Source organism: Arvicola amphibius, chromosome 10 (assembly GCF_903992535.2).
Source record: "Arvicola amphibius chromosome 10, mArvAmp1.2, whole genome shotgun sequence".
In the NCBI taxonomy this organism is placed as follows: domain Eukaryota; kingdom Metazoa; phylum Chordata; class Mammalia; order Rodentia; family Cricetidae; genus Arvicola; species Arvicola amphibius.
The window spans coordinates 122,601,345-122,625,475 of NC_052056.1; the positions used below are offsets into that span (position 1 = coordinate 122,601,345).

At 51.4% G+C, this 24,131-nt stretch overlaps 1 protein-coding gene across 2 annotated transcripts in view; it reads left to right on the forward strand.

Moving 5' to 3' along the window:
• The first annotated feature begins 326 nt into the window (after positions 1 to 326).
• The window catches only part of Grk3 (G protein-coupled receptor kinase 3), a 101,386-nt gene continuing 77,581 nt past the window's right edge, over positions 327 to 24,131 (forward strand). Inside the window, exon 1 of one of the 2 annotated variants that reach the window (XM_038346277.1) lies at positions 327 to 452. Coding sequence is in view for 1 of the 2 variants with exons in the window: in XM_038346276.1 (XP_038202204.1) it covers positions 677 to 789 (113 nt within the window). In the remaining variant the exon portion in view is untranslated. Of the gene's footprint in view, positions 453 to 629; positions 790 to 24,131 lie in introns of those variants that run through there. The other variant, XM_038346276.1, reaches the window with a different exon arrangement.

A 24,131-nucleotide genomic window follows, 5' to 3' on the forward strand; every position in this document is an offset into this window, starting at 1 on the left:
CTCAAGTTGGTACTAAGCCCGCAAGAGCCAGAACATCCAAAGTCCAAAGCCCCCTACTGGACACACACCCTGAGGCCTTTCACCTGAGTACAAGTCAGCTGTGACCTTGAACCTAGAGTGCTTCATCAGCTGGGTCTCCAGGGACAGCTCCACTCCAGGGCGGGACTCTTCACCCTGCTTCACCCTGCACAGCAGCAGCCAAGCAACTTTCTCCACTGTTTCGATTTCTCTTGGCATGGTTCACAGAGGGAGGTCTAGGGTGGGGCTAGTGGCTGGGGACACCCCCTGGGAGTCGCTCTGACCTCAATCAGGTTTTGGGAATCACCTGAAAGGACAGGTGGGGCTGCTGCAGGGTACTTCCTGGAAGTGCTTGTTTGACAGTGCGCTATCAGAGACCTCTTGGCATGGTCCCCTGAGTACTGGGCGTCTAGACTGTGCTTGGGGAGCTAAGGGTGAGGAGAAGGAGAGGAAAGGGAGGAGGGAGAGGGAAAGGAGGAGGGAGAGGAAGTCCCTGGTGCCTGAGAGGCTGGGTCAGGAGCGCGTGGCCGCGGACGGTTGGGGGCGCGCCGGGCTGGGACGCGGAGCCGCGGAAGGGGCGGCGCGTCGGGGTCCGCGTCGGGGTCGCGCGTCGGGCGCGCCGTGGCCCCGTCGGGGCGGTGGGAGCTGCGGAGCCGCCATGGCGGACCTGGAGGCCGTGCTGGCCGACGTCAGCTACCTGATGGCCATGGAGAAGAGCAAGGCGGCGCCGGCTGCGCGCGCCAGCAAGAAGGTCGTCCTGCCGGAGCCCAGGTACGGCTCCGGCCCTCTCCGCCCTCTCCAGTCCCCTTCGGTCCTCTCCCGCCCTCTCCGGTCCCTTCCGTCCCCTCCTGTTCACTCTGGTCCTCTCCCGCCCTCGCCAGTGCCTCTAGTCCCCTCCCTTCTCCTCCACCCCGCCTGTCCCGGGCTGGTTGCAGGGCCGTCTGTGTGTCAGCACCCCTTCCCCTGCCCTCCGCCCCTCTTCCCCCGTAGCAGTAAGCAGACCTTGAGTTCTTCTCAGTTCTGTCAGCAGTGCCATCACCACAGCCACTTTCTCAACTTGGACCCCTGGTGGTCTGCCCTTTCTGGAAAGGGTGACGGGAGAACTGCTTGAGTCTAGCCTGTCTTTCAAGACCTGGCTTGTGAGTCCCTGCCAAGTTGCCTTTTATCACCACTGATTGATTATTGATTTTACGGAGGTGTGATGGCTTCTTTGGGCTGTACTTGTCCCAGGGAGTTCCCACCAGTGTTCTACCTTCTTAGCTGAGCCCATTGCCAGTTGCATAGTTGGTGTGGTGTGTCCCCCCCCCCCCCCCCGTGCACAACAAACAGCCCCTGGAGTTGACAGGAAAATTGGCTCGGACTTTATGGCAACCCTTGAACCATGCAATTCTGTAAGGATCTAAAACCAAAGCTGCTAACTCCCCCCCCCCCCCCTTGAAATGATCAAGTGTGACACACCCACTGTAGCCCCAATGTTACCTTGATTGTGATGGAAAATATACATATGTATTCTTTCAATCTTTTGAGGTACTGGGTAGGGGACCCAGGGCTTCACATGTGCTAGGGTAAGCCAGTTTACCATGAGCAGCATGCACAGCCCCCAAAGAAACTGTTCAGTGCTGAGCGATGGTCAGATTATTTTTTTCCAAGTGTGTTTTGTGAGCCCGTGATGCAGGGAGCATCAAATCCCTGTGCTGTGTTTGCTGGGAAGATTCGTACTGTACACACAGCTGCGCTGGCTGGGTATTTTTGGCTTGCCTTCCCTTCCAAGCCTTGGCCCCTTGCTGTTTTTTTGGGGGTGTGTTGCTCCCCTGATAGTGCAAACCAGGCACGAGGGGAGACCTCAGCGGACAGTGGACAGTGCATTCCTCCTGGAGTTTAACCTATTTGGAGCTCACTGGAAATGAGACTTGATTGACATCTCTAGTAAGTGGGAGGCAAGACCCAGGACTCCCAAGTCAGACTCAAGCTTCAGTAGAAAACTCCCCTGTGGGGGACACAAAAAGGCTTCATTTCGTTCTCTCATCCCCTTCCTCTGCCCCACCCTGTGAGGGGCATGGAATCTTAAATATGTATGGTTTCTATATATAAACCGATAAATCACAACTCATGGGGAGTTTTGCGGGGGACGGGGACGGTGAAACCCAAATATGAATCCTAAATTAGGAAGGTCTGTCTGCTCGTCTTTTCTTCTTGGTATCTGAACCCTAGCTGGCTTCTGCTTTGCACTGTTGCTCTTGGATGCACACTCCAGTGCCCACTTCCCCGCACCAACACCTCCGTTTTTCTATGGCCCTCTTCTTTTTGGCTTTGGCGATACTTTCTGCAACGGAGAAGTGGTTGTGTTTGAGTTCGCAAGCCCTGACATTCTAAGGTTGAGGGACATCAACAGGAGAATAGAGTTAGGACAAAGTCCTTGGAGGATGCTTTTCTGTCGCTATTTTCCAGGGGACTCTTGAATTAGGCCATCTCTTTCCTTCCAGGAGTCTAATTGGTTGCCTGCTTGTCTTAGTGGCTTCTGCCCCTAAGTAGCAACCCACCTCGGTGACAGTTCCTCCTGGTGCCTTATGAGGGCTTGACTGCCGGAAGACATTTTTCAGAGTTGTGTTTTACAGTAATGAGGAGTGTGCATTTTGAACTTACCCATTGGTCTGTCACTATTAACTTTTTTTATTTTTCAGCTAATTATCTGGTTACCATCAGTATTCTCCGTGCTTCCTCGTCTCGGTACCTCTGCCCTCTTCCCAGTTTTCAAGAAGAACCAGACAGTATCACGTTAATTATAACAAAACTGGTCTGCAGGGCCCAGCCTCCTTTGCCTGTTACAGAGAATCTTGGAAAATGGAACACTGAGCCAGGGGAGAGTTTTCTTTCCCCAAGAAGGCAAGAGGCAAACATTTTGTTATGTTGACACATTATTCAATTAACGGGCCGATGGCGTTTGTAAATCCTCTGAAGGCGACTATTTGTTCAAATCACATCTCTGCTTTAGTCACCCCAAACATTTGTTGAGCTAATGGAGCTGATAATGGGGCCTGCTGGAGGTGGTGGCTGTGACCCTTGCTGCCCTCTTAACCAGGGTGTTTATCTGTGGTCCATTGTATGCTACGGTGACAAGAAATGTTTTCCAGTTGAATTAGGTCTCACTCACAGGCTGAGGCCAGAGAGGCAGGCTCTTAGTCATGCTGTGGCTAAGAGCTCTTCATATTGGGTCCATTTCTCTGTTAACCTTTTCCAAACAGACTGTTACTGAGTTGACTTGAAGTCACATGCGACTGAAGGAAGTTTAGTCACGAGGCTAGGTCCTCCTCTGAGAAACGCCTTCTGTCTACTGGACGTTGACAGTGTTGGGTCTCCTTAGGAAGCTCTCTGTCAATTACTCATGCCAACTCCCTGGGCGAGGACCGAGAACACAGCTGAGGCTGTGGGTGTGCCAAGGTGGATGTGCAGCCGTCGGAGGACACCTGAGGTGTGAGCATGCCAAGGTGGATGTGTGTAAGCCGTTGGAGGACAGCTGAGGTGTGGGATGCAAGGTGGATGTGCAGCCGTCGGAGGACAGATGAGGTGTGGGGCGTGCCAAGGTGGATGTGCAGCCGTCGGAGGACAGCTGAGGCTGAGGGCGTGCTGAGGTGGAGGAAGCTGAGGCTGAGGGCTGTGCCGAGGGGGTGTGCAGCCGTCAGAGGACAGCTGAGGGTGTGGTGTTGCCACGGTGGATGTGCAGCTGTACAGAGGACAGTGAGGTATGGACTGTGCCGACGGTGGGTTGTACAGCCGTCAGAGGACAGTATGAGGTGTGGGCGTGCCAAGGTAGATGTGCAGCCGTCGGAGGACAGCTGAGGCTGAGGGCGTGCTGAGGTGGAGGACAAGCTGAGAGGGCTGTGGGTTTGTGCAGAGGTGGGTGTTGCAGCGTCGGAGGACAGCTGAGGTGTAGTGTGCCGAGATGGGTGTGCAGCTGTCAGAGGACAGCTCAGCTATCAGTCCACACTTCCCACTGTGTTTGAGCCACGTCTTGTTCACTGACCCCACTTCTGGTCTTCTCCTGTCTCTATCTCCCTATCTCCATTCTGTTGTCCCTCTTTATGTGGGTCTCTGGTATCCGAACTCAGGTCCTCACACTCTTGATTTACTTCCTAAGCCATCTCCCCGGCCCTGTTCAGTGTTTCTTATCCCTAAGTGGGAGCTAGCAGTTGCGGAACCTGTTTCTCGGAAGCTGATATGGGGATGTGAAGGACACAGGGAGCAGACCTGGGCAAGAGCTTTCTTCCAAGCGTGGGTGCCTCACCGTTGTATTTAACCCCACACAGGCATCATTTGGATTCCGAGGTTTCTGTATTTGTGGAACGCATCATGCTTGCGAAGAGCCTCTCATGACTCGTGAAGAGCTGGTCCACACTTGGCAACACACGAGCGACACGTACATTCATGTTTACTGTCTGTCAAATCTTGACCAATGTGGAAAGGTGTGGCCTTCTGCCTTGGTTTCACACTTGCGATCACTTGAGAGAGCCCTCCCTGTCCAGCTTTTCCGATGTTCCCTTGGCTTCGTTTCTGTGCCCAGAGCCTAACCTGGGAAGGAATCCGATAAGGGCAGGGCGCGACGTCACCAGGTGGTGGCTTCTCTGCAAGGCTCCCCATTCCCCCACAACAAACAAACAAACAAACCCGCAGAAACCCTTGGGGAAGACAGCTGTTTCATCTTCGATAGGAAGTCATTCTAGAGTTCGAAAGGCAATTTGTCCTTTCATTCTTATTTCTTACTTCGTCAAAGTTAATTCGTGCCAGCAACTCGGAGTGGCACTGGCTGCTCACAGCTGCCCGGTTCTTGTACACAGGATGTTCTGGAGCCATCAGTTTGGGGCCAGGACCTGTCCAGCGGAACGCTGTAAAATGTGTCTCCTTTGAGGTACAGGCAGTCCTTGCTTTGATGATGTGTTCTTAGCACACAGTCTTCTGAAGCACTGCCCAGAACTTGGCTTGCCAAGCACCCATGAAGACAAGGTTGTCAGGGTTGGAGGAGGACACAAGCAGGCTGGCAGATGGATGGCAAAAGGGGTGAAGTGAGATTGGAAGCAATAGGAGGCTTTTCTCCTTGGGGCCCCCAACACCCAGACAAAGGAAAGGTGTCTGCTAGGTAATGGCATATAAAACTAACGTCACTGGCAAATGTCTCCTGGGCCAGGGTCTTGGCGCCATCAAGTGTTATTGAGGTAGCCACACCAGGTGCACACCATTTTCCTGTTTCACACATGCTCAAGAATACCAGGGAAGATGGCAGATCTGGGTTCCCCATTCTACCCATTGAGCACTTTAGCCTTTCCTAGTTTGAACAGAAGAACCAATGCCCAAACACTTTATTTTACGAGAAATGGATGAAAGGCCCGTTAGGAGATCTTAATCACTGGGGTGGCTTGCAGATAGCAGGGCTGTCCTCAGGCTGTAAGAGAGCAGTGACCCCCCCCCCCCCCCCCCCCCGGGGAACCTCTGAGGAAGGTAATTGTGATGTATTCCCACAGGAGCGTGAGGTTCTGATGACACAGGAAAAACTGTGCTGTGTGTCCTTGCTGGGGTGGTGAGGAGCTGTGGTCAACGCTTGCCTCATTTTGGCAGACAGGTTTCCACCGGGGTGTCTACTCAGGAAAAAGGGGGTGCTGATCCCCACTTCCGCTTCTAGGAAAAGAGAATGTATTTAGCTTCATTCTTAATAAAAAAAAACCCACTATTTCAAACACCCTTCTCTTGTTAGAGAATAATAAGGTGTGAAGACGACAACTGGGAAATGAGTGAGCATGGTTGTCTCCTCATCACGGTATCCCTCTGCGGACACTGGCAATAGGGACAGAAGTGACAAACTCTGCCCTGCTTAATTTTGTTTCGGCTTGACACAGGCTGGAGTCGCTGGAGAGAGGGAGCCTCAGCTGAGAAAATGCCTCCAGGGAGATTAAGCTGTAGGCAAGCCTGTTAGGGCGGTTTCTTAATTAGTGGTTGATGGGGGAGGGCTTAGGCGACTGTGGGTGGGGCTATCCCTAGGCTGGTGGTTCTAAGCCAGCAGGTTGAGCAAGTATGTGGAGCAAGCTAGTAAGCAGAACCCTCCATGGCCTCTGCCTCAGCTCCTGCCTCCAGGCTCCTGCCCTGACTGACTTTGGTAATGAACAATGATGTGGAAGAATAGTCAAATAATCCCTTTCCTCCCAAGTTGCTTTTGCGTCATGGGTGTCCACCACAGTTACCCTAACCAAGACACTGCATGTATGTGTGACCTAGAGCTCACTATTTAGGCCAGGTTGACTTCAGACCTACAGAGCTACACCCGCCTCTTCCTCCCAAGTGCTGGGATCACAGGTGTTCACCTTCATGCCTGGCTTTTCCACCTTATTTTCTGTGGCAGGGTCTCTCTGTGAACCTGGGACTCATTGGTTCGGCTGGACTGGCTGGTCAGCAAACCGCAGAACCATTCCTCCCCCCCCCCCCTGCCTCCAGTCCAAGCTCTGGGCTGAGGACATGCACTATCACGCATGGCTTTTAACATGGTGCTGGGAGTCCTACTGTGTGCAGGGCTGAGGCAGCTGTGCTCAGGTCACCAGCACATTCCTGAGCCACTGTGTCAGGTGGAGCTGGTGCCCCCTTCTACCTTTGCTTCTCTCCAGCCTCTCATGTCTTCCTTCTTTCTATTCTCATCATTAGTGCAGAATCGGAATTCCCAGGCCTTCTGATTGCTCTGTGGGTCAGTCCTCATGTCCTGCAAATGTCATTTCTAATTTTAGAACTCATCTTTTGGGTCCTCTGTGCTCTGGCCAAATCATGCACATATTTAAATACTTTCTAGTGTGGCTTTACAGGAGCAGAGTTCTGCCTTCTGGGTACCTGGTAGCTGGCAAAGGTCAGCATGGACTCCACCTGGGGTCCATGCACTTGTCTCACACTGCTCCATGCTTCCATGGTGTTAGGAGCAGGAGAGCATGGATCATATATGAGAGGAGGTGGCCAGGACCTCCATGCAGAGCGACCTGACAGCCCTCTTCCATCAGGGTCTCTCAGCTTCCTGTGTCCTCCCTCCTATCATTGATGAATGTAGTAGAATAGAAGGTTCTAGGAGAACCTCGGAAGAGAGGACTTGGGAAAGTCTCCGATCGTTGTATTCAGTTTCCCCACCTCTAATGCACACTTGTCTACTCATCTGAATGCTCAAACAGAAACCCCTGTCATAAGTATTTTTATTCATTCATTAGTAGAGCGTGGAACGGGGGAAGGCTCTTGAAGAACGCCAGACACAGGAAAAGGCAGACTTCCAGCGTACTGTGTGGTTGTTGGGATTGTGCACACATAGTACAGGGCACTGGTATACTTTCAAAAAGCATATGTATGGCATGGCTAGGAGTGTGGGTCAGCTTGGCATAAACATGTGCCACAGACGCATTTGCCCAGCATGCATGAAAACCCAGGTCCACACCTGTAATCCAGTAACTGGGAGGTGGAGGCAGGAGGGGTCAGGAGTTCAAAGTCATCTTTTGCTGCATAGTGAGTTAGAGGTTAGCCTGGGCTACTTGAAAACCTGTCTCAAAACTCAAAAGGAGGACTAATGGAAAGAGGTGGGGGAGGAGGAGCTCAAATTAGACAGTGGTAGTTGTAAAGCAGTGTGCTGGAGGCCCTGGTGCCAGGCTGCCGGAGGAGAGGGAGGCAGAATCCTGGAGAGTTGGGAGGCTGACTGATTGGGCCAGGGAAGGCAGCTGGTGAGGGCCGAGACCAGAAGTGGGTGCACATCTCAGGCGTCTCCTCAGCTTCTCTGTGAGCTCTGTGAGCTCTGTGTACTGTGGCCTTGCGTGTCTAGATCCTCCTACACAGTGTTTGCTCCCTCCTCTCTCCTCCCTGCCACCCCTCTACCCCTCTGGTGAGATCTGGGGTCTTCACAGGCCTTCTGCTCTTGACTTTGTGCCTTCCTTCCCTAACATGAGCCAGGATTGATGGTGTGATGCTCTAGATGGCTCCGGGTCATGAGCAGAGGGTGATTTACCTGACTCTTTCTTAGGCGTGAGAGATTGTGTTTAAAGGGCTCTCGGAGAGCGACGAGTCTGGCCACACGTCTCGGACACCTTTGGAATGTCTGTTCTACAGTCTGAGTGCTGGGTTCCTCGTCGCTCTGTGTTCTCCAAAACACAGCCTTCCAAGCATGGCAACTGCCCATCCTGTGTTGGCTTCTGTGGGAAGTTCTCTGGTCCTTTGTCAATCTTGTGTATAGTGAGGTGTGCACATCGCTTTGTAGTCTACCCAGCACAGGAGTGTCTCCGTTAAATGAGGATCTTAAAATTCACACAGATGTCAAAAAATACCGGTATAAAATCCCCATAACTACTTTAGGTATGGTATCTTGGATGTTGAACGTGTGGTCGGCTTACTTCTAAGTTCAGTTTTAGGAAGAGATCTTTGGCCCGGGAATGCTTTAAAATCTGTGGTGTCAGCTTTCCGACCAGGGCTCAAACTAGGACGTGGAGTGAGGGGTGGGTTATACTCATATTCTGTCAGTAACCTTGGCAAGCCAAGGGCTGCTGAGCACTCAGTGGGTTCCCTACAAGGTAGAAGGCTCGCCATTGTTGATGGGGATGTTTAAGGAAGAAGGGGGCCCTGATTGTGCTGACAGCTGCCCTACCTTGTGAGAACGGAACGATGAGCATTTCAGGGATTCAGAAACACAAATCCCATTAGCCGGGAGGGCTCTGCTCTCTTAATCCTAGCAGCCAAGCTCTGCTGTCTGCAGAGCTGGGTGTGACCGGACCTCACAAGCTAGGCAAGCATGGGCGGTCTCCCTCCTCCCCAGCGTAGCATCCTGAATCATATTACCGAGCAACACATTCTGGTGTGTGCTTGATGTTTGAGTGCCAGCCGGGGTTAATGTTTCACGAAGACGAAATCTTCTCAAGAAGGTTTTCTGTAGTTTCCAGACACTTCATCCAGGGTTTCTGTATCCACATGGCTCTTGATAGGGATTTAAGTTAGAATTGGACTAAGAGTTGCCTGAATCAACCCTCATGTGCTGCTAAATCCCAAAGGCTGCGTCTTAGCTTCAAAGACATCAAAGGCTGTGATATTCTGCCTATATCCTCTTGTGGAGTATGGGAGTCTGGAGGGCCTGCGGTAGCAGAACTCTTGCCTAGCTTGTGTGAGGCCCTGCACAAAGGGGAAGGAAGGAAGGAAGGAAGGAAGGAAGGAAGGAAGGAAGGAAGGAAGGAAGGAAGGAAGGAAGGGAGAATAGCCTTGCATGTGAGCCTGAGGGACTCAGTGGTGAGTCACCCAGGCCCACCCAGCACTGACCTTCCGTGACAGCAAGCTGAGGCACTGCTCACCTGCAGTGCGGTCTCACTATCTCCTACTAAATTGTGGTGTGGCACACGCATGCGTCGCACACGTGCGTGTTGCACACGCATGTGTGTGCAGGTGCACATGGACTGCATGCGTGCGTGTGCATGTGGAGGCTGGAAGCCAACCGAAGTTTTGTCCCTCAGAAGCCGTCCACCTTGGTTTGCTGAGACAAAGTCACCCACTGACCCAGAACTCACCCACAAGCTGGGCTGGCCAGCGAGTGCCAGGGAGTCCCCCAGGTTCTGCTTCTCCAGTGCTGCGACGACAGAGCCAGCAGGCACTTCCTCTGACAGTCCATCTCCAGCGCTCTAGCACTTCTGAGCGGTGTGCAGTCTTCTCAGCAGGGCGTTAAGTGTAGGCTAGGGCATGCCCTGGCTGGTGTCCTTGGTGCCGCCCACTGAACCCTCCTCAGTGGGGCAGGAAGGAGTTTGTGGAAGAGTCCTAGCACTCTGTGGCACCGGTGGGGCACTGCCTCTCCCCCTCCACACTGACAGACGCACCTCCAGGGTCTGATCAGCGGCTGGCTGGCTGGCTGGCTGGCTGGCTGGCTGGCTTAGATCCTTGTGAAACAGATGCCCGCCCGTGATTCTGTGCTATAGACTGATGGCTGATGCACAGAGCTGGGGCGGCTCCATTTGGCGGCTCTGCCTCATTGCCGTTTCAAGCTCCGGGCTTAGCTTGTGGCTCTCTCCCATCTGTCTGGGACAGCACGCTTGATGGCAGAGTCCACATAGGAAAAGGTGACGAGTCCTGCGGCTCCATAGGCCCTCCGCGTTCGCTGCTGGTCAGTCATTTCATGCTGAATTTGAAGCTATGCTTTAACTGTTGGCTGCTCTGGGTCAGGGCAGAGCCACAGCACTGGGTGACAATCAGGGACAGGTGGGTTTGACCAGATCCTGATTCAAGTCCAACAGCCACGGGAAGGCTGGTCCTGGAGTCAGAAGAGGGAGCAGGCTTGTGTATCTTCCGGAGTTACAGTTTCTTCTGGGAGGGGGGGGGGGGGGCGGGGCAGGGAAGAGTGCAAAGATGGACGAAGTGTGGGAGGCAGAGGAGCCCCAAATCCAGGTAGCTGCTAAGGATGGGATCTGCGTGTCTTTATACTTGCTGTCTGAGAATATGATGATGATGATGATGATGATGATGATGATGATAAATTATTATTATTTGAGATAGGATCTCATGTTGCACAGGCTGGCTTCAAACTCACTGTGTAGCCAAGGATGACTTGAATATCTGATATTCCGACTTCTTCCTCTAGAGTGCTGGCTTACAGAATGCACCATCGTGCCCTGTTTGTTGGTGCTGGGGTGAAACCCAGGGCTTGGTGCATGCCGGGCAAGCAGCCTGGCGTGGGAATCCCTGTGCGATGGCGAGGTGTGAGGGTGCTAACTGTATTCTTCTAAGGTGGAGGGCCTCCGTTGTCACACAAGTGGACTGTGACAGTGTCACATGGGTGCAGCCTCTGCATTGGCAACTTCCTGGTGCAAAGAGCTTTGCTGAGGTTCCCTGAGAGCTAGAGTCCGCAGTGCTGCTAAAGAAACCCCGTGGGAAGGTGGGAAGAGCCTGGCTGGTTCAGATAGGCCGCACTTCCAGCACACTGTCAGCCAGTCGTTTGTTACCTGTGAGCCGGCTCAGCAGGTAGCAGTGTCGGTGAACTGAGTTCGATCCCCAGGACCCACGTGGGTGGGAGGAGAGAACCAGCTTCCACAGGCTGTCGTCCTGAGGGCCACATGCTCGCCATGACATGCGCACAACCAGCCCATACCTGCCACCAATTCACAGTGATTACTGAGTTTCCAGATGTGTTGCTAAGGCCAGTATGAGGAGAAACAAAGTCTTATTAATGAGAATCTGGACAGTCGAGAGCTACAGAGTTTCTAGAGCAGATGTGGCAGTGTGCCGACGTCAGTAACTCCAGACAGCTTGTTCATTCCTGAAAACACGGGCTGGGACCTCGTCAGTGGTAGAAAACATTGCCCAACCCAGGACAGGCCTTGACTTCCATCCCCACCCCTGAACAAAGTTGGTGAAGACCCTAAAGGAACTCCTAAGTGGGTCCTCACTAACTCAGAAGAGAAAGGGGACAAGATAACCAGTAGGCTATTGAAAAAGTAAGACAAACCCAGGGAGTCGCATCCTGCTCCATGGATTAGATTTATGAACTAATAACTCTGAGCTGTGGGGGGGAAGGGTGGGCTCCCGGTCACTATCACACAAGACTCTAATCCCTCTACATTGAGTGCAAAGACGAGTTCCAGAGCATTTAATGAAGTTGTCGTGGAAGAGTTATATCAGAATGCAGGGGACTTATGTCTGTGGGGAGGGGAAACACAGGCTTTCCTAAGCAAACGCTGAGATATATAGGACTGTGACTGAAGAGGTGAGGGATCTGAAGTTCTCACGTGACCCAAGTTGCCATGCACCAGCTTAAAAGACCAAGTGCCCTTTGGAGAGGTGCACGGACCAGAAGTGTCCCAGACTGGGGGTTTAGCTTTTTAGATTTTGGAATATTTTCAGGCACATACCGTGATAGGACACAAATCTAGTCAAAGAGGGAAGTCTGTGTCATGCACACCTCCCACCCTTGGCCCTAAAGGGCATTTTGTTAGTGAGACCTTGTAATTAAAACAAATACACAGACAACACTTTTGGGTTCTGGAGTATTCTGAATTCTGAGTCTTCAGATCAGGGGTGCATCGGGTGACCGTCCTAGAATGGGGTGACTTAGCTTGTCACTTCTTTGCTGGGCAATACTCATTTAATGACATTTCTGCTGAACTCACACGGCTTCAGGGAGGAGGTGGCCTGGCCAGTGCTGAGAGCACAGGCCTTTTCTGTCAGTGAGTCGGTTTGCTGGACAGTTTCTCCTCATAGACTCGGAGGGAGGAGCTTCTTTCCAGCAGCCACACGGGTCCTGATGCTGTGGAGGCAAGCAAGTCCCCCTGCAGATGCCGCTCGCTGACTTCTGTTTTCCTGCATTTGAAGGGAAATTACTGGTCTTTTGTGAGTCTGTTTGCTGTGTTCTCCTGGTCTGGAAAAGCCAGCGCCTCCTGTCCCTGCTTCTCTCTTTGTCCTCACGGGGGACCCCCCTCAGTAGCTACAGTCCTGAACAGTATGGGTGTCTCCATGCCCCACTGTTCTAGCTACGTTCTCCATGCCTCCCCTACATGAGGCCCTGCAGGGCAGGGAAGATCAAGTCTAGAGCCGACTTTGAGCAAATGAGTGACTAGCAGCTGAGCGAACTCTCTCTTCATTGTTCCCCCGAGGAAGAACATGTATTTAGAAAGCAAGGCCTGGTGGTGCAGGCCTGTAATCCCAGCTGCCAGGGAGGCTGAGGCAGAGGGCTAAAAGTTTGAAGGCCTGTGACTTTTACCTTGACAGAGTTAAGTTCAGAGTGGGCAACCAAGTAAAGAGTGCTGTGGGTACAGCTCAGTGGGAGAGCACTCGGCTAGCATATACTAGGCTCTGGGTTCAGTCCTCACCCATCCCCCCAAAGAGAGCGAGAGAGCTTGCTAACCTATATGTGGTAGTATGGTCGATATCCAAAGTGCTGAACTTAAGGCAGTCGTGTGGAGGACAAGGTTCTTTGTGCTTATGACATCAGGAACTCCTGGATTCCTTTGTATGCATAAAACACAAGCAAGCACCGTTATAGGAAGGACAGTGATTCTCAACCTGTGGGTCATGACCCCTTTGGGGGTTCCATGGTCCTTTCACAGGGGTTTGCCTAAAACCCTCGGAAAACACAGATATTTACATTACGATTCACAACAGAGGCAAGATTATAATTATGAAGTAGCATTGAACATAATTTTATGGTTGGGGTCAGCACAACTTGAGGAATTGTATTAAAGGGGACGCAGCATTAGGAAGGGTGAGCGCCGCTGGTCTGGGAAGTGACCTTAGTGACCTTATTTTAAACTGCAGATTTGGATACATTGGACTGAATAGCTTTCCTTAAGCTGTGAAAATCATTTTAGTTTTCTTTTTCTTTTTTTTTTTTTTTCCCAGACAGGGTTTCTCTGTGTAGCCCTGGTTATCCTGGAACTCACTCTGTAGACCAGGTTGGCCTCTGCCTCCCAAGTGCTGGGATTAAAGGCGTGCACCACTATGTCCGACTCAAGAATCATTTTTCTCTAGACAGTTCTGGGGCCCCTTACATGAGAAAAATACCAGGTGAGGAATCTAAACCATTTTTTTGGTGACTAATGAGACAGGAGGCTCGACCCACTGGGCTCAGGGCGAGACTGTATGGGTCAGAAGCCGCGGGGCTCAGGGCCAGGCTGTGAGGTTAGAAGCCTGGAGTCTTGGAAGGATATTTTCTGGGAGGCTCGTTTTGTTTTGAAAGTAACTTGACAGCTCCACGTCAGTACAGGACTTCACACTGGATGTGACACTGGACGTGACACTGGACATGACACTGGACTTCACACTGGATGTCACACTGAATGTCACACTCAACCTCTTGCCTTGCTGTGTGTGTCAGTTGTCTGAGAAACAGAGATAAAGGGAACCTGGGTCATCTAGGGGTTTGTTGAAGGTCCGTGCTGTTTGGGCAGGGTATGGTTGGTAAGATCCTATTACATTAGGATCACTGTGGAGGGTCCTAGGGTGTGTGTGTGTGTGTGTTGTGTGTGTGTGTGTGTGTTGGTGTGCTGTGCGTGCGTGTATGCAGAGTGGAACGTACACATCTGTGTGTGTATACACTCGTGGAGGTCAGAAGTCAGTGTCTCCCTTACCTGCTCTCCACCTTTGTCTTTCCATTTTTCAGACACAGTCTCTCCCTGGGCTCCCTGATTAGGCCAGGCTGGGTGGCTACAGAGCACCAGGAATCCCATCTCCTCTCCAGGGCTGGGATTGCAGGTGTGTGCCCTGGTGCCAGGGAGCCAAACTCCGATCCTATGCTACATGGCTAGCACTTCTTTCACCGAGCCATCCCCTCGTCTTCCCATGACCCCAGGTTTGGCAAGGATGAGAAGCCAGTGAGCAACTAGCCCTGCTTCCCGTGGCTGCTCCATGTCCCTACCATCCACAGTGCTCTTCCTGTTGGCTCCTGCCCCAGGCCAGATGCCAGCTAGGGATGCATCCCCAGCAGGAGCAGGGGAGGAGTAAGAGCAAGCCAACTTCCTTTTAAGAAAGTGATTAGGGCTTGTCCCTTCTGGAAAGGTTTCCACTATTGAGAACTTGGTCATGTGACCACACTGATTGTTGAGGTGCATTGCCTATGGGCTGTCCAGGGTTCTTCTCTGTTCAGATGGAGATGGAGGATGGTGAGAAGCAGCCCCCTCGGCATCAAGGGTCCTGGATGCCAGAGGCTCACAGGCTGCAGGAATTTGCAGGTTGTAGATCTCAGTCTTTAGCTGCTCTTCCAGGCTGAGAGGTTTTTATTTGGGCCCCCTTAGGGTAGGCTATGCAGAGATTCAGGGGGGCAGCATTAGACAAGGTGAGGTCCAGTGCTGCCACTTGGAACCCTGGGTAATGAAATTTAAGTGTGCTTACTGTAGGGCAAAGAAGAGGATTGGGGAGTGGGTTCACAGTGCGACCAAGAGGGCCAGCGTTTGTGTCTTCAACATTCACATGCCCAGTGGCTCCTGTGTATAATCCTGGCACAGGGGACGGAGATGGGGAAACCTGTGGAGGGCTGGCCAGCTGACCTCATGGAATCTGTGAGTTCCAGACTCAGGGAAAAAACTCCATCTCAAAAAAAGGTGGTGCATGCAGGGTGTGGGTATGCTGGTGAACATCTTCCATTGATTGGGAAGCCGAGCCTGGCAGATATCTGTGAGTTCCAGGCCAGCCAGGGCCACATTGGGAGGCAATGTTGCAATAAATAAGCAAGTAAATAAACAAATGGAATAATGAATGGAAAGGAAAAGAGAAAAACAATGACACGTTGTGGAAGAAACTCATTGATCTTTTCCTTCCATGTGCTGGAATACATATGTGGGCATACGTCTGCATCACACCACACACACACACACACACACACACGCACACGGCATGGCATTGACTGTCTAGATCCTGTTGGAGTAGCACCAGGAGTAGCACACAGCTTCACTGGCATATGGATGTTCAGGGACAAATGACTATGGGTGCTAGATCGCTCAGGACTGTGGGATTTATATGCAAGACTGAGTGCTGAGGAGCTGGGGGGGTGGAGGAGGCTAGGGCGGAGCTGGGGATGGAGGAGATGAGGGAGGAGCTGGGGGGTGGAGGAGGGCTGGGGAGAAGCTGGGGGTGGAGGAGGGCTGGGGGAGAAGCTGGGGGTGGAGGGGCTGGGGTGGAGCTGGGGGGATGGAGGAGGCTGGGGAGGAGCTGAGGGTGGAGGAGGCTGGGCGGAGCTGGGGATGGAGGAGATGAGGGAGGAGCTGGGGGTGGAGGAGGCTGGGGAGGAGCTGAGGGTGGAGGAGGCTGGGGAGGAGCTGGGGGGATGGAGGAGGCTGGGGAGGAAGCTGGGGGGTGGAGGAGGCTGGGGAGGAGCTGAGGGTGGAGGAGGCTGTGGAGGAGCTGGGGGGAATGGAGGAGGCTGGGAGGACCTTGGGGGTGGAGGAGGCTGGGGAGAAGCTGGGTGTGGAGGAGGCTGGGAGGAGCTGGGGGTGGAGGAGGCTGGGGAGGAGTTGAGGATGGAGGAGGCTGGGCGGAGCTGGGGGGTGGAGGAGGCTGGGAGGAGCTGGGGGTGGAGGAGGCTGGGGAGGAGTTGAGGATGGAGGAGGCTGGGCGGAGCTGGGGGGTGGAGGAGGCTGGGAGGAGCTGGGGGTGGAGGAGATGAGGGAGGAGCTGGGAGTGGAGGAGGCTGGGAGGAGCTGTGGGGTGGAGGATGGGGAGAAGCTGGGGGTGGAGGAGGCTGTGGAGGAGCTGGGAGTGGAGGAGATGAGGGAGGAGCTGGGTGTGGAGGAGGCTGGAGGAGCTGGGAGTGGAGGAGGCTGGGAGGAGCTGGGGGGTGGAGGGGGCTGGGGAGGAGCTGAGGGTGGAGGAGGCTGTGGAGGAGCTGGGGGTTGGAGGAGGCTGGGATGAGCTGGGGGGATGGAGGAGGCTGGGAGGAGCTTGGGGGTGGAGAAGGCTGGGGAGAAGCTGGGGGTAGAGGAGGCTGGGGAGGAGCTGAGGATGGAGGAGGCTGGGCGGAGCTGGGGGGTGGAGGAGGCTGGGGAGAGCTGGGGGGTGGAGGAGGCTGGGAGGAGCTGGGGGGTGGAGGAGGCTGGGAGGAGCTGGGGGTGGAGGAGGCTGGGAGGAGCTGGGGGTGGAGGAGTCTGTGGAGGAGCTGGCCCCCATCTCCATAGTGAAACACTTACGCAGCCTACTGTGCAGCCTGTGTGGTCCAGTGGCTTAAACAGCAAGGCAAAGTTTCCATGGTGACTTTAGCTATTTGGTTCTGGGTTGTGTGCCTAATGAGTTGTTTGTGGAAAATCTCTAGCAACTGTACATTAGAAAACAAAACACCCAAGTCTTGCGGTTTCGTTTTGAGGGACTTGACGTTTGAAGCGGCTGCCGAGCCATTTTTCTTAAAAGAAGCTGCCCTGTGGTTTGTGATCCTGATGAATGGTGACAACCGCCATCTGAGTGTGTGTGGTTTGCAGAGCCCTCGCACACACCAGCTGGCCTGGTTTCCCCACCTGCTTCCTGTGCAACTAGACTTTTACAGGAATGGGATGCCTACCAGGTAAAATATTTATGCTCTAGAGTGAAACAGCCAGGCCTCAGGTGGAGCTTGGTGGATTTTAACTGTGGAAGCTGTTCAGTCAGGTCAGCCGCTGAGTCTTCTCAAACAGCCACAAGCTGGGGCTCCACCTCTCTTCCCTTGGCCTGAGAAGATCAGGTGGCTGGTCCTTCAATCGATTAATTGTGTGTGGGTGTGCATTGAAGTCAGAGGACCACTTGTGGGAGTCACGTCTCTCCTTTCACCATGTGCGTCCTGGGTATTGAGCCCAGGTTGTCAGTCTTGGCAACCAGCCCCTTTGTCGGCTGGGCCATCTTGCGAGCATCTCATGTGATTTAGTAGCAGAGGCGTCTCAGTCATGGAGCTGTCTGGTCCGTGTCCTCAACAGTGCTGCCGTCTCTACCCAGCTGCCGTGCAGTTTTAAGGAACCTACTGGACTCCAGTCAGAATCTGTCTTATATCCCGGCTTAAGCTGTCAAGGGAGCTGGAGGCCGGGCTTGGGTCCTTTCACGCTTTGTGTGGCAAAGCTGTCACAACTGTGCAGAAGGAGAGAGTGGCGTGTGAAAGCACCACCTCACCCAGCTGTCACTCTGGCCCCCTCAGCCTGTCTTCTAGGGCACCTGGCCATTCTCATCTCCCTCCACCCCCCATTCCCCCTGGTTATTAAGCAACACCCCCAGGCAGGTACGTTGTTTCACCCCAGCTCTTTCTGTACCCATTCATGAGAGCAAGTAACTCTTTTCAGATACAAGTTGCTTCAGATGTTCAATCAAGCCACAGGTATCTCTCTCTCCTTCCCCCCACCCTCTCTGACAAAGTCTCACTATGTAGCCCAGGCTGATGTCAAACTCATGATCCCCCTGCCTAAGTGCTAAGATTAGAGGTGCCACACCTGGCAACATTTTAACATGAAAAGATTTTTTTTTCTTAGTTTGTACTTACCTGGTACTTTCTTGTTTTGTCTTGCAGGACACTTGTCCCCACTTCTGTTGTTACCTTTTGACTATTTTTTTTTTGTTCCAGAAATCAGGTCCCTTGTGTTCTGCTGCTGTGGTAAAAACACCATGACCAAGGCAAGGTCAGAAGGAAGGATGTGCTATGGGTGTTCCATGGATAGGAACCCATGGCCGTCATGGAGGGCGCATGACAGCAGCAGGCAGGAGTGGCGCTGGAGTAGCAGCCGAGAGCTCACATCTGACTCACAAATAGGAGGCAGAGAACACGCTGGGAATAGCCAAGTCTTCTGAAACCTCAGAGCCAGTCCCCAGTGGCATACCTCCTCCAACAAGGTCATACCTCCTAATCCTTCCCAAACAGTTCCCTCAACTGGGAACCAAGTATTCAAACATATGGGGACGTATGTTCCCAGCACCCACATGGCAGTTCACAGCTGCCTTGTAACTCCAGTCCCAGGACATATCCAATACCCATTTTTGGCCTCTTCTGGCACCAGGCACTTGCATGGCTCACAGAGGTTCAGTCAAGCAAAACATCTATACATATAAAAAAATTTAAAAGTTAAAAAATAAACAAGACAAGACAGACACACAGTGAAATATAAGAAACCCAATAAATTTGATTCTATCAAAATTAAACATGCAAGTATGTGACTAATGACATATACTAGGTAATAACACACACATCTCCACACACCATCCTCAGCACCTGGGTCTGCCCTCTGCAGTCAAGGAACATGCACTGCTTTGAGGGGAGATTCAGAGTCTCTGTTCGTTAACTCAATTTATCTATGCTGTTTAGTGCATAAATCAGTAGCTTGTTTCCTTCTGATCCTCTGTTTTGAGACACCTCATTGCTCTGGCTAGCCCAGAATTCACTATGTAGAACAGGCTAGCCCCAAACTCTCAGATATCTACGCCTCTACCTGGCTCATCCCGTTTTATGGCCAAGTGATCGCCATTAGTGGACGTCCTTGTGGCAATGTGTGTGCTTTCCAGATGTTAGCTTGGATCAGGCTGAGATGACCAGCCTGTCATGTGTCAGCTTGTATTTAGTTGTATGCATTCACATTTCTGGGGTTAGTGCCCAGGAGCGGAAGGTGGGTCTTGTGGCAGTGTTGTGGAACTTCTGGACACTGCCAAGCCCTTTGCCGTGTCTGTTCCACGCTCCCAGTAGTTGTTATTCCACGTTTGCTGACATGGGGTTTGGTCTTTTCTCTGGCAGTGTGCGCTGGAGTTACACTGTGGTTTCAGTTCCTGTTTTCTGGCAACTCATAATGCTGTGTCCCTCTTCACGAGCCTTTTCACCATCTGTAGATCGTCTACAATGAAGTGTTTGTTCATTTGTATTTTCTCATTTATATTGGGTTGACTTTTGTTTCCTTTTTTTTGAGACAGGGTCCCAGGTAGCCCAGGTTGGCCCTCAACTTGCTATGTAGCTGAGGACGTCCTTGAACTTGTGATTCTCCTGCTTCCACCTCCAAAGTGCTGGGGTTACAGGAGTTTACCAACACACACAGTGTTTTAGATTGCTGTTCTCTTTAAATTTCTTTTTTAGATTGATTTATTTTATGTGTACGCATGGTTGCCTCTCTCTCTCTCTCTCTGTGTGTGTGTGTGTGTGTGTGTGCGCACCATGTGCATGTTTGGCACCCTCTGAGGTCAGAAGAGGGTGGTGGGTCCCCTGGAACTGAAGTTACAGACAGCGATGAGCCACCATGTGGGAACTTCACCCCTCTGCAAGAGCAACAGGTGCTCTTAACCGCTGGCTGTCTCCAGCCCTTGTTTTCATGTATGTTGGATTCAAGCCTCAGGCAGATGGCGATCTGCATTTGCAGTTGGTTCTCTTAGGCTGTGGCTTTTCCTTCACCCTCCTAAATTCTAAATGCGAAAGGGAAGTTTTGATGCCAATGGCTCAGTTTTTCCTTTACGGCTTCCGGTTCTGTTTTCCCGTGTGTGGTATGGAGGCCAGAGTCAATGCTGAGTGTCTGCCTAGATCACTCTCCACTCTGTTTTGGTACAGGGCCCTCACTGGCAGGTTCCAGGGGCCTGTCTGTCGCTGCTGCCCTCCCGGGATTGGATTACAGATGTGCGTTGTCGGCCTGGATGTCACATGTGTTTCGGGTCTCTGAGTTGCGATCCTCACTGGCGCAACATAGTTTATTGACTACCCTGGCAGCTGTGTGGCTTGTGGCCCCGTCTCCTATCAGACATCTTTGTTTATTCCTCTGGGGGTAAAGGCTTTTTTTGTGGTTTTCTTTAGGAAGTTCTGTGGCTCCGTACGAAAGTCTATGGTGCACCTCCCTGAAGTCTATGGCACATTTCAAATTATTTTCTGTATGCTGCATTGGAAGACCAACCACTTTCTCTGAGCCTGAAATTAAACATGAGAAATATTGAAGTACAAGCAGGATAAGCATAGAATAGGTTTCAGTGAGAAAGGAAATTGGGCCTTTAAATGAAAGATAATTATATTGCTTTGAGAACTGCATGTAAGTGGACTGGGCTCTGAGACTCGGGCCAGATTTTATGGGAGGCAGATTCAAAAGTCTCAGCATGGTAAATAAGGCAAGAATTGAGAGTCGGAATGGAACCAATGCTAGGCTGGTAAATGTGCTTACTGTGGGAGTCTAGAATGTTCCCGAGACAGTCTCTAGAGGTGTCAGGATGGTGTGTGAGCCAGTCATAACATGCGAGATTCTAGATCAAATGGCCTTAGTTCATCAAAGAAGAAAAGATCCTGTCTTCCAAAGGAAGCAAATCAGCAAGCAGCCCATGTAGAGCTGAGTTTGGTCCCTTTCTCCAGGCAGCAGTTGACACACTGAGAATTGAGGAACGTGCGCTTGCCTAATTTTACTTTTACATTACTTATTGTACCCTATTTGAAAAGTTCATCACTAGTAACCAACTCCAAAGAAGGACAGTAATGAGCTGAGCGATACTGCTGTCTCTTCTCTCCCTGCAGCTTGCAGGGTGGAATGCAGAGCCAGGAGTAGTCCTCATGTCTCCACAGCTTGAAGCACCGTCATCGTGGTTCAGGGGAGAGAGCTCTGATAGGTGTTTTCACTAACAGTGCTGAGCAAGGAGCCTCTGCAGGCAGAGAAGTCAAGGAAACACCATCCGCCACACCCCAGAGGAGCCCCGCTGCATCTTAAGCCTGCACTTAGGAGCTAAAGTGAACCTTCTAGAAGAAACCCTCGTGGGGCAGGTTGTAGCCTCAGACTAAGCAGTTTTGGTTTGGTTTGGTTTTGGCACCAGAAGCTCGATCCATAGTAGAAAAATATTGAAAAGTCAAGATTAATCAAGTTGCAAATACTAACGCCCTTCGAAGACATCAAGGGATTTCAAGACAGACTTTAAACTCTGAGGAACTATTTAAATAGCTGTCATGGTTTCCATTCTAGTTGCTAAAGAAACTGAAGAGAGAAAGGTCTATTTTAAGTCCTAAGTCCAGGTTACGGCCGTCACTGGAGGGTAGTCAAAGCAGCAGGGAGTTGGAGCAGCAGCGTCCACAGAAAGGAGCAGCAAGGACAAATCCTACACACTTGCCCTTGATCACTTCCTCCTCTTTCATAGCTCTCAGGTCTCAAGACAAGGGAATTGCACTGCCCACTTTTAGGCTGGGTCTTCCCAAGTCAGTTAACATGGTCAAGATGATCTCCCACAGGCATTTCCACAGACCAGCCTGACCTACAGTCCCTCAGTGAGTCCCTCCCAGGTGACAGTTGACAAAACATCCTGATGGTAATATATGATAACTCAAGTCCTGAATACAGAAAGAACTAAATAATAAATACCAGTCCTCGTCAAAGTAGGCGAAGTATTTGAAGGGGTTCTCCCACAGAAGACATGCCAGCAACAGACAGATTAGGTGCTTAGCGTGTTTATCATCTACTCTGGCTAATTTACTATCCAGGCCCATGCAGAGGCCAGAAGGTAGACACTGTCTACAGTGCATTTGCGGTATTAGCTCCATGGGGAGAATGGTGTATGTGTTCCTGGAATCACGAATGGGCAAGTCACATGGTATATGCAGCCTACAGGATTCCCCTCGCAATGCTGAAAAAGGGATTGCACATACGCCATATGCAACAGCGGCAGACAGGAAGACCGTACTCTGCACATTTCTACATGGAATGTCTAGGGGTCACTAGAGACAAAGATACATGGCCAGTGGGTGGATAGCCTCTGGTGGGAGCAGACTTAGATCGCTTGTGGACACAGAGGATCCTCTTGGCACATTGAAAGTGTTTTGGGATGGATTGACGTGGCAGACCATGTGTTTGTTAAATGTCATACAAGTCATCACCTGAGATGGCCCAGCAGGTAAAGCTGTTTGCTGCCAAGCCTAGTGACATTTGAGCCTGGAGGACCCACATGGTAGAAGGAGAGAACTGACTCCCTGGGCTGGCCTCTGATCCCCATATATGCACCACCATGGCGTGTGCATGTGCGTACACACCAAAATAAATAAAATGTAAAAAAAAATACAAACAAATTAAAATCCTTCCAACCTGCATTTCCGTGGCTAAAACTGAAGAAAAAGAGCTGACAGAAAGCACAATAGCAGGGTTATCTATTTAAGTCCACCCACATACAGTCAATGAAAATTGTCCACATACTTCACTGAAAAGACAAAGAGGGGTCAAAGAGAACAGGGAAGTCAGGTCCAACTGTACGCTGTGAGCCAGAAACTCACCCAGGTAGGAAACACAGATGCTTAGGCAGCGGACCCCACACAGACACCAGTGAGAGAAACCTGCAGCAACCTAGTCAGGCTTTAATGAACCAAGGCTGTGACATGCATGAAGAAGAGGAGCTTCAGGGTGATGGGTCCCCTCAGTATTGAGATACAGTACCCTCTGCTCATGTGTCTAATAGAACTACAAAACAGACAATGCAGGTGACGTCGGAAGCAGACATGACAGTCAGGATTAAAGTTTGGGAGTTCTTTATCCCTGCCCAGGCAATACTGAATCTGGAAAATCTAAGTGGCACTATTACTCATTCCGGCCCAATGATTATTTACCAATCAGTTCTTCCAGTAGCACACATGTATGAAAGACTCAAAGATAGGTTACATGCAAGACAGTAAAGCAAAGATTGACAATCCAGAGAGAACAGAACCATTTGGTGTGTGCTTCTAGCCACTGAAGAATTAAGCCAGAAATCAATAACTGGGCAGGCACCTGACATCTCCAAGAGCTCAGGGACTCCCAAGCTTACCTCAAAACTATTATCACCCATGCAATCCCCAAGCTAGTGAAGGAGCAATGAAAACCAGACCACATGGTACTTCTGTCAGGGGTCAGGTGGGGCAAATACAGAGCTGTGGGTGCGTGCTGTTGGCTCCACAGAGGGTTCAGGATGCCTCAGTGAGGATCAGATGGTCTTATGACAAAACAGTGACCCATTAAGGACAATATGGAAAACAAGATGTTTTTGTCTTTTACCCTATCAGCGCATAGAGGTCAGCCTGAAATGAACACTGCACTGACAGGAGAGCTACGGCTAAGATTATTTTGTTATTTTAACTGTGTGTGTCTGTGCATGGGTCTAAAAGAGTACCTTGGATCCCATGGGACTGTAGTCACAGGTTTTTGTGAGTCACCGGTGTGAGGAACCGAACCCTGGTCCTCTGCTAGAGCGAGCTGTGCTCTTAGCCACTGAGCCATCTCCCCAGCTCTGATTGTTCTCAAACTTCTAAAGGAAAATATAGATGGCCTTGGAGGTATGAACACTGCCAAGTGGGGTTGCTGAAATGACCCATCGCATGATGTCATCAACTAAACCAGTGTTGCAGAGACCCCGTGAGAAACCAAGAGAAGACGCTGAGGGCTAATCCAGGGACAACTCGAGTTGTATAGACACCTGTTCTTCCAGGCTGCATAAGGAAGCTTTCCGTTCAATAACCAGGCAAGCATCCCAGCGAAAAGCCAGACTATTTGATGAGGCTCCTCACAAAAGTAGATGTGTCGATCCCAGTCAGCACATACGGACATGTTCAACATCACCGCTCATGAGGGAAGTGCAAGTTAAAATACAAACTGAACTAAGATCTTCCACACGCAGCAAGGTGTCTAAAAGAGAGAATAGCCTGAGTACGGCCAGGGTGGAGGAGCAGCTTGAAACATCACATGCTGTCGGTGGCA